This window comes from Dermacentor silvarum, chromosome 9 (assembly GCF_013339745.2).
Source record: "Dermacentor silvarum isolate Dsil-2018 chromosome 9, BIME_Dsil_1.4, whole genome shotgun sequence".
NCBI classification, from domain to species: domain Eukaryota; kingdom Metazoa; phylum Arthropoda; class Arachnida; order Ixodida; family Ixodidae; genus Dermacentor; species Dermacentor silvarum.
This window is the reverse complement of record NC_051162.1, coordinates 81,107,698-81,118,470: the sequence shown is the minus strand read 5'-3', so window position 1 is coordinate 81,118,470 and position 10,773 is coordinate 81,107,698. Positions and strand designations below refer to the sequence as shown.

At 46.8% G+C, this 10,773-nt stretch overlaps 1 protein-coding gene across 1 annotated transcript in view; it reads right to left on the bottom strand.

Annotated features, from left to right (window-relative positions):
- Positions 1 to 3,604: 3,604 nt before the first annotated feature.
- The window catches only part of LOC125940140 (uncharacterized), a 70,316-nt gene continuing 63,147 nt past the window's right edge, over positions 3,605 to 10,773 (bottom strand). The window contains exons 3-4 of the mRNA XM_049655856.1: positions 4,275 to 4,444; positions 3,605 to 3,805 (exon numbers count right to left, since the gene is read on the bottom strand). Coding sequence (XP_049511813.1) covers positions 4,385 to 4,444 — 60 coding nt within the window. The 3' untranslated portion in view covers positions 3,605 to 3,805; positions 4,275 to 4,384. The remainder of the gene's footprint in view (positions 3,806 to 4,274; positions 4,445 to 10,773) is intronic.

Below are 10,773 nucleotides of genomic sequence, written 5' to 3'. Positions count from 1 at the left end.
CACTGAAACTCTCTCTAAGCACGGAGCAAGAATTATTGAGGCGATGCAGCGTTCGCTCGGGCGTCCCAATAAAGTCACGGCGTGCATAGCGCGCGCCACGCTCTATGCTCACAAGAGATGAGCCTGGACATTGACGTCATAGCTGCGCCGAGCACGTGTTCAGCAGAGTCATGCGACTGCGCTAATGAACGCGTGTGCGGTGGTGCCCGGGAATTTCTCCGCTCTCCCGAGATATGGCTCGACCTAAGCGCACCTTGACGCCGGAAGTAGAGGCTGCCCGACGAGAGACACATCCATTGCACAGACATTGTGTCGTGTCGAAGAATCGCGTTGGCTTGAGCGCCTAAGGACACATTCTTTGTAAGTTTCAACCAAGACACGATATGACGGCTCAGCATACACCTGTCACTTTCGCTCCAGGCGATCACGTTTTACTGTGGGCATTTCTATCGAATAAACGTCCGTAGCGCAAGTTTATCTCAACGTATAGCGGTCTGATTAAGTGACGTTAACTACGTCATAGCCAAATTGACCTCCAGTAATCGCCGGTCGCGGAAGACACACGTGGTTAATGTGGCCCGCCAGAAGCCCTACCATCATAGGGTTCCCGAAACAAGCGTTACCATATAGTTGCCTAACTAACTTGGCGAGCTTCGTCTGCACCGGAGGAAGATATTACACTGCGCGGTGGAGCTAAAGAAGAGATTGAAAAACTGCACGCGTGCTAGAAAATGCCTGACTGCCTGCGATCTCATTTCTACGCCCTCTCGATCATCTTGCAAATAAACCCATCCTATCCGCAACAATATGCATGCAAAATATGAGTGTTAACATTCCCCTCTGTATCAAGAGGAATGAACAGCACAGAGGCTAAGATACGACCCCTTTGCTTCGCTTTAGGAAACCTTCGCTTTAGAAAGCAGAACTACGATCAGCGGCGTTAGTACGTCAAACAGCAAAACTGCGCTTACAGCGGCAAAAGTCAGAAGTTTGCAGAGAACCACGCACGATGACGCTAGCAGAAGTGGGAACATTGTTTAACCTGCTTAAAAAACGTGGTTAGTCAGGGGCTACAAATATGCACCTAGCTTCATGATCGCGTTCTTCGAAGGCAAACATTGCGGACACTTACTTCCTCAATGTTCATGTCCACAAGTTGTAATGAAGGCACAGACTAAGTTAGAGGTTGTCTTGGCGGCTACGCGCAGCAAGGCAGATGTTTCGTAGCGCTAGCTCGGTGATCATTTCGTGAGTGTCGCTTACTTCGGCGAACAGACGGGTATACTTTCTCCGAAGCGCAATATTTAACAGGCAATTAGCGCAAACGTGCATTTCTTTTCTACGTAATCATTTCTCACCAAACGTTCCCGACCCCTTTCGTCTTCCCGCGGTATGGAGTAGGAAGCAGGGCCCACTTCCACAGGGCGACCGCTGTGTCCTTCTTCAAGTGAGTTCTCTCTGTGGTTTCGCTTTTGTAAATTTCAAGGCACACTGATCCTATGGCCAAATACATTTCATTTTTTTTCCGGCAATGTACACCTCGCAATGCGATACTCAAGTTTTATCACTGAGTCTCGAGTACTTCGCATGCTGAGCACGTCAATGTAAGAACCAATAATGTAAACAGAGATGCAGCTCGTTTCGTATTGTGCACCTATAAGAGCAGGTAGCAGAAGATTAGAATGTCGAGCGAGAAATAATAAAAAAAAATACACCGCGTGACGAGGTGTTCTACTCTGCAGTGCGTCATCGCGCTGACATTCCCGTCTCTGATGTGAAATATTCTGCACTTGGTGACGCTTCAATAATTCATTTGTCGCTATGCGAGCATTGTGGAAATACTAAATGTCAAGCTGCGGTGGCTCCGTAGTTAACGTTCCGTGGAGTGGCGAGCCTAGATGCATCTCGCCGGATCGCGCTCTGCTGCTGAACACCACGTCGGTCTTTTAATGCACGCTTAGGGCAACCGAACTCCGACATGGGACACTGTGTAAACAGTCGTGTAAATCTTAGATTGAGGTGAAACCTAAATGTCCCCTGAGATGAAAGATTATCTGGAGTCCTATACACTACGGCATTTCTCATGCCGTGTGTGTTGCTTCAGTATATTACCTGTCGTAAGGTAATAAATATATGTTACTGGAACTACGGTGCTGTTATGTCAAAGTGCATGATAACGTGAACGATCCCCCAAACTCCGAACCTAAAAATTCATCCCGTGAATGTCAATTATGTATACATTTTCTCGTCATAATTTGTCCCGCCCAAGCTGTCCACAGAGGAGCATGAAACCCTGGTGCATTCCACACTTTCTTAGGTTGACAAACGTCCAATAAAAATTGAGTGATACTTTTTTGTAGGTTACGATATCCTGATGGCAAATATATTGAAGTATTATACTCTCGTTCGATCCACGTCCAAATTATTGCCATCAGCCTGTAAAAGCGGATGGAAGCTCGGCTAAGTAGCGCAAGCGGGCGACAGTTGGAAATCTTGAGTGACGCCCTTCCTGGCGTCACTCAAAATCACTTCACTCATCCTACTATGCGGAACCGAATCACAGTGGCAAAGTTGTAAGCTTTTTACACTTTTTTTTTCTAGAAATGTCTAGTTTTCGGATAAGCGAGTCGTTCGGTTTGGTTCAATTTCTCGGATTTTTTTTTATCGCGATCGGCATTCTTTGTCTATTTCAGGTACATTAATTCTATATACCTGCATACTATCTATACACACAAAAAAATCCACGCTTATCTGAGCATGCGTTTGCAGGTTTTTACACGCTTATTCTAAGCGTGACCGTTCTCAACGCTTACAGACAGCGACTGAGGTAACGGCGCCCGAGGGGGGAAGGGGGGTGGCTTGGGGAGCATGCTCCACCCCCCCTCCCACCATCTTTGCACGCGCGGGAGGCGACGAAGAAGCACCGGCTTTTCTCGGCTTGGTTTGCTTCTCTGAAGCGAGCTTTGCTCACCAAGCTCTTCGCACTCCTCTTCTTAAACTTCTTCGCCACCGCAGAGTGTGGCGGACAAAGACGCTAAGGCAGTTGCAGCAGGCCGGCGAAGTAGAAGCTTAATATGCTGCACAGAGATTGCGCAAGACGCTCCCACTGGTGTAACTGAAACTAATCCACTAAGAAGGGGCTTTGCAAATTCCTGGCACGTTGCAACGACGCCAAGGACTGCAAAACGTAAACAAGCCACAAAAGGACGAATGCTCTCTCAAGCGTGATCTGCGGCGCCGCGTATTCGAAGATAGTGAGCCGCTGTGCAGGATAGGGACGTCAGTACAGCATGTCCCCGTTAAATTCCTCATGGAATTATTTTTCGATTGTTGGCTGAAAATAGCGGATCAAATTATTTTTCACTGGCCTCTATTTCTAAAAAAAGGCAAATATTCTAACCAGTGAAAGAAATATGATACATATATCTTTCTGTTGTAAATAATTTATTCATGATATTCATTCCCAGAAAATAGGATACAATGAAACGTTCATGTTTAAACAGAAAAGTTACAAAGTTAGAACATATTCAGATCGCCGACAAAGCATACACACTATATAATCTTGATTTAAATGCGCAACGCGGTGAACAGAAATTATTTTAATTTTGTTTGCGCTCATGATATTACGTTCCTTGTTTAAAATTGATAACACAAAAAATTGGCAATATCCTGCCGAATATATTATATATTTATATATATTATATTTCTAGGGATATGTCATCGCTGATCTCAATGAATATCTGCTCACAGTGGCAGATGAGGAGCATTGTCTCCCCCCAGACAATGCAAGGCCACTTACGGGGATCTGCAAAAAAAAAGGAAAAGGTCTTAGTCACCAGAGTATGATGGTTTAAAGGTGAAAACAGGCTTCTTTTAAATTAAAAGCTGTAACTAATGACCTGTAGGAAGAACGTGACGGCGGCGAACGAGCCGGGCCGTCGTTCCTACTTAGAAGGCAGCCAGCCGAGCGGAGGCCGCCACGACCAGCGTCTCAAGCTCCTGGAACAACACTGCGCGTGCCGAGCTTGCGCTTCGAGCACGCGCTGCATTTCTTTTTATTGTTTACTTCCTTGACAGTCGGCGCGAAGGCACCGGTTGGGAGTGCCGACCAAAGCGCCCCGCGTTGCAGCGTCGGTGGGCGCTACAGACCACTTGATTTTCACGGCTTTAAGATTGACCGCATTTCTTCTGACATTTTGCTATTGTTAGCTCTTAAAATGCTTCAGCCAGGAAGTCTTTATAAGTAGGTGGTATAGGAAAGAGAGTCAACTCACCGCAATAATGAGAGCACGCTCTTCAAACCTGGGGTCTCAAGCACGCTTCTATAGCGACGTATGGCGGCTCAGGTAATTTCAGTATTTTCGACACGATCAGAAGGAACTTGTTAATTCTTGGTCATTTTCATCAGTCCCACTTCCAACCTTAGTTCGCTTTCAAATGCGACCTGAAAAACAAAGGAATATTTCGTAAAACGCATTTAGGTGAGACACATAGCTGCAAGTGATATTAGTTGATCAGGCTCTCCATAAAACTAAAGTTTGAATATTCGAACACAACTGGCAATGCACTCGAAGAAACCTTCAAAAACTAAGCAACAATGAGCCTGAAAAGCGTAGTTATGCTTAATTTCCAACGCAATGGAGATGAAAAATTTGACAGGAATGAGATATTCTACGGGAACTTGTCACACGCGAACTCTCAATACGGGTATAGATGGGTTTGCAGCTGGAAATCCAGAACATTTGCAACATTTGCAGCGACCGGCAGCGGAGAACCACCTCACTTGTAGAATTTACGTAAAATCCACCGCCAGCCCGGAGTCCGGCTCGCCGGGAGGCTTGCAATGTGCTCGTGCCTTAATTTCCGTTAACGCGTAATAATGCAGCCATCAATATGTTTCTGAAAACTACGCTCAAATGTTTTATGGTCACTTTAGGGGCCCGGGCTGTCGGCGCCTACCGTGTGATCACGCTCAAAAGCAAGTGCCCAAAACAGGGTCAAAACAAGTGCAGAAAAGGTCAAAACCGGTTCAAAATATACTCACATGATTCATAATAATTTAAAAGACAAGAAAAATCAAGCATTAAGCGCATTAATTAACAGAAATTTGTTAACATCGCTTCTATCATCAGCAAAGACTTTCGCTCCACGTGTGTGGTGGTTTGGCTCCATGTGCGTGACGATTTTCCGCCAGTTGTGCCTTGGCACCGGTGTCGAAATGGACGATGGATTATTGCGAAACACAAGATAAACACAGGATAAAAGAAGATAAACACAAGGGAAACACCGGCGATTCACTGCTCCGCACATCCCCAGCTTTCACGTTGAGTGGAACTGCCTAACCACCGAGTTTACCATTTATATCCGTTATAATGGCGTGCAGTTATGACATACCTAAAACGTAACAGTGCAACTTAATTAAGACAACGGCGAGATCGAACAGCAGACGTAGGCACCGCTGCTCCTTCTTTTTTTCCTATTCATTTTCTTGTTTTCTCTCCGCGCGCCTTCACGGTTGAGTCGGCCGGCAGCAGCAGCGCTCCCGCAGCTGCAAAACTCCGCAGGTGGCCGGGCCACGCACGGTAGCCGCTCTGACTCGTTGGGCGGGCTCTCCCGAGGCAACAGCTGAGCTGCTTCTCTTCTAGCGCCGACGATTCCTCACGCCATTGCTATACCACCACGCAGCGCATGTGCCGACGAGCACACGTACACGCGCACATACAAGGAAGGAATACACGCAGGAAAGGCAGAAAGAATCACAGTCCGCGAAATACTATGCTCGGCCTCGACTGTTGCTCCCCTAGGCCTTGACGGTGATGATGATGTTGATGATCTATTTAATTGTGAGGAAGTCAACCGCCTTACCTCCACAATTGAATTTACCGTGTCACTACAGTGTATCACTTAGCAACACCAATGTAAAAACATGTTTATATATTTCATACCTATCGTATACTGCCGTTGTAAGCCACCGTAAACACATTTACGCCCCTCTAGGTTGCTGGCAACTAAAGTGTAACACATATGCGCGCAGCGGTGTATTTTTATCTCTCTTGACTATAGGACCACTGGAACTCTCTCTGAGGTTTCTCTGCCCACGGGGGCAGGATAGGTGGCCAAATGAGCGCTGCAAACGCGTCGCCGCACCGATGGCCTCCGAGATCGGCGCGTGCCGGATGCTTTAGCTCCGGCGGTCCAATTCGCCGCGCTGCCCAGCAAAAGGCGATGCCAATAAATCACCCCGTTGGCGCTCCGTTTCAAAGGGGATGCCAATAAATCATCAACATCACCATCATACGGTGCTAGGGGACGCGCCGGTAGAAGGCAGACCACGCGAGATCTCAGCGTGTGCATTGGCTTATTTTATAGCGAAAGCTGTATATATGGCTAGGCGAAACGAAAAACTGTTCGCCACAAGTTTCGATAAAGGTCTCCACTGGCTGCGCCGTCAGTTACGTCGTTCTCTACGTCGCACCCAAGCGCGCGGCATTGGTAGCGCCGTTAATGACGTCGTTCTCTGCGTCGTACCCAAGCACGCGCGCCAAGTGCCGCTCGAGAAACTCCCGCCGAAAGCGGGCGTTGGCTCCGGCGAACGCGTTCCCGCCATTGACACGTTAGCGCTTCTCTGCCCGCAACGCCTCGTCCTCGGCTCGCCGTTGTCGCATGCGTACGATATCTCGAGTTAGCTCGGCGTCGTGGTTAGCAGCATCCGCCCGCCATTGGCGCTTGCATTTTACTAGAAACACAAACATGTAACCAAAAATTGAGAAACGCTTCAATGCAGCGTCGGGATTAACCCACTGCTAAACACCGGGGCTGCACGTTTCAGCTTCGCTGGTTAACCATCTGTACGGAGTGCTGGGGCAGTGTTTTTTTTTTTTTCGACTTTTCCAGTGCATTTTCACAGTCAAGGGGAATGAGCCGCTCCCAGGTCTTCCAAGTGCATCTCGTGTGGACCGATTTACAAAGGAAGGCACAGCAACTGCTCAGTTTTCAGAAATTAAATCATTGTGACCGTTAGTGTGGTATTAGTGTCCGTGTTAGTATTGCGTTATTTTATTCGTGTTAGCTTCTTCGCAGCGTAAAATATCCCGATGTGGTAAGTAATATGGGGTGTACTGGCATCCTACTTTTTCAAGACATAAGAAATTTCTTGATGGAGTTCAGGCTAATTGTGGGCGCTGATGCATTCTGTGGTCCTCATCCCCTGAAACATCGCCTTATTATTTAATCGTGCACACATTCACAGATATTCATATTCACAAACGCAAGCAGGGCTACTTTCTGTGTTGTAAGAAGCCCGTTTAAACGTTGAAGGGGTACGGACACAAAAGTTTGCGGGTGGTTTTTTTGCGTCGGAACAAAAGTTGAACTGTTGAAATAGACGAATACAACAAGCTGCTTTGAAAAAAAAGAACGAGAAACATCTTTTTCTTGCGATTTTCGGGTGCACTTTGCCTCCATACGGCCGCCGGCAGAAGCTGAAATTTGACGTCATAACACCCACCCGCGGCCAAGGTCGGCCACAGCTGTCGCAGTGTTTCGAGGGGTGTCGGTCTCTTGCAGCGTTTGTTTAACCCCTTTCGGCGATCTTCGCACGTGGTCCGTCTGAAACACTATCCCCGTCGGCGCTCCACGGAGGTGGTGCGTCTTACTTCAGGCTTCTCGCGGTCGGCGCTCGGTATTGACGCGTTCGTCGCGGCGGAAGGAAAAGCCCAGACATTGCTGTTATAACAGCATCGTCGGTCGTGACACGCCGTCGCAAACGTTTCCCGGAGACGAGAAGGTGCGTAAACTTTGGATACCTGCCTATTAGAGAGTTTTAGCTTGTCCGGTAATCGGGTAAACGCGGGCGTGGGGGGGTTCGGACGGAACCGTAAACGTGAGTGGCCCTGTATTGTGCGGCCACCTGGTGGCGCAGAGCTCGAACAGACTAAAATAGCTAATATTGCAGTAACCAAGTGTATTCTACTTCGCTGCTGGTGTAAATCTTCGGGAGCAACACAATTACGCCACTGCCGAAAATTGACACCAGAAATGACCAATAATTCTTGCGTAAATGAAGCCTAAACCGCATGAGAGCGATTTTGTGAGCAACGGCGACGAGCGATGGCTTGGAGCGAAGAAACAGCCATCGCGCAAACAGATCGGTTGTTCTTGTCACTCGATCGCTCGGTTCTGGGGAACTAGAATTCGTCGCTCGTCGCCCGGAAGTGCTATGGGCGACTAGCCAATAGCGCGAAGCCGGAACTGGATATACATCAGTCAAGTACTACCGATTGTCGCACGGAACGAGTAAACGACTATATTTTGATACGTGCGAGAGTAATAACGTAGTGCAAGACCTTTACCAATATTTATGCTGATCTTTACACTAAAAACATCAACTTAAATAATTAAAGCATGTGACAAGCCAGTTTCGGGGAGTATTTGCTGCCCTCATACCGGCAACACCGGGGAGACGTCGCGCGTCTCGCCGCTCGCATGCGGCACGACTTGTAGGCGACGATCGAACGCGACAGCCATCTCCATCGCATCGCTTGTCGCTGTCGCGCGCAAGGTCACGTGCATGCGGTTTATACTTAAGTGTCTGGTGCAGAGCGAAATCTTCGTGCTACGGTTCGCAGCTCTGAAGGTTCGCAGCTCTAGGTTGGCAGCTCTGAAGATTTTAAAGCATTCTAACTCCTGAGACCCGCTAGTGGCTTGTGTTCTTGTATTTATTATTTGCATTATTATCTAGGCCTACCTAAGTGATTTGTGTCCCTTGAATACGACACGTGTTTTCGAAAGCTTAGCAAAATGAAATAGTATCTGCTGTCAGGCTAGTCGATGTGCGAACGAGCCCGCTCTTTACAATCCCAATTGTCATCTGAAAAATTGTCATCGCGAAACTGGTCACACCAGTCAGCTGGTTCGATGCCATCTCGAGATGGAGAGGATGCCTTGTCCTCATTTGGATATTTTGTCACCGCTACCTTGCGTACGAAAGCGCTGAGCCCAAAGGGGAATAGACAGTGGGTATGGCAAACGTCGTCAAACTCACTCATGAGTCCACTCAGTCAGAGTCGCTCAAACAAACTACACAAACTTAAAACTGATATTTTTTTTACCATCAAGTGAATTTTGAAAAAAAAAATCGCTAGAAGCGTTGCGGCGGCGGCAACGTCCGAAGTTTATCCAAGCGGCGGACACCATACTCCGAACGACTGTATCCCGAGAAAAGAAGACCAATAACGGAACGGCGCGAGCATCACGTTATTGCTCGCTCCCAGTTACATAGGCGAGCTTGGCCGCTTGTTACAGCGCTCCCTCTGTTTTTATTTTTTAAGGCACACACTCAGCGACCGCTGACGAGACGCGGCTGGGAAATCTTGCCATCTTCTCAAAACTGCATTGAATTTTGCAGTAGCACGACATACGACCAGCATATGTGTCACAAGCTCTTGCAATTGGCCGTTTTGCAATTTTAGATTGTGCAGACTGAAGCGGAAGCAAACGCTTGCCAATACTGGTTCATAGGCCGAGCAACAGTTGCCACAACCTAAGTTAAGAACAAACCTAAGAATTCTTATACATGCAGATTTCGAAAGTCTGAACAAGTGGCGAAAAACTGTTGCAGAAAATACCCAAAAGTTTGAGTAATACAGGCATGAAAAGATGTCATCGTTTTCCCACAAGACAAGAATATTGTCAATGTAACTGAATACATTTGCACTTATTAATCTTCCTGGGCGTCCTCGGATGGTTCGGTCGGGTCTCGTTAAAAGAAATCGCGAAGGGGGGCTAAGCATGAGGGGATGGAAACGCTTTCATTGCAAATACAGGATTTCAGCGAACACTTTCAAAAATTCCTGAACATTGCCGAGAAACGCATTGGCGTTCCAGGTACTTTCTTAACAAAACGTCTTCTTATGCATTGAAGCACAAAATTAACTGGAATGCCAATGCATTGCTCTGAATAGTCCGGGAATTAATATCTGAAAACTAGTGTCATCCTGAGAATTCGTTCCAAGTCGTTCCGCCTTGCGGACTCCAAGGCTAGAATTTGTAAATTGCAATATTAACCATAAGGTAATTAGTAAAAATTATAATTTAAGTTTGTTGATTGATTATGCATTTCAATTTTTTGTACAAGTAATGTCCGCCTCTTCGAGTAGACCAGCTCATGAACTAGAATTGTGGCTATCTGCCACAGGCTACTTTTAAAGATTTTTGAAAGTGTTGCCTGAAACACCCGGTATATGGGATCATCCCAAGTTGCAAAAGTCGACGAGCGGTTTCATGTTGAGCAGTTTCATTAAGACATCAACAGAGCTTTGAATGCGCATTTCATCGTGTGGTTGTGCTGTTTCAATCCCAACTACAAATGGGCAGGAAAGATGTTGTTCGTCTCGTAAGTGGCATTGCCTCATTACGCGCGTGACATGAGCTGTAATATACGTTTTGGTCTCAGAGTAGATTAACCCTCCAGGCGGGACATTTAAAATAAGATATCCAACCTGGCATGCAGGAAGCCTGCAATGCAGCAACTGCATCATCGTGGGCGGCTTAAGCATTGGTTTACCATACCAACCCAGTGAATTATAAAATGATCCAAAGAAATGGTTATGGTGACTACTTTTGTCATGCTGCCGACACATCTGGCTGGTAAGTACTTGGACGTTAATTATTCTACTTAGTCATAAATAGTAAACATTTGCTTTGCTAAATTTCCGTAAAATATGAACATAGAAAAGAAACAATAGAATTGATATGCTAGGGTTGCCTCAGCCA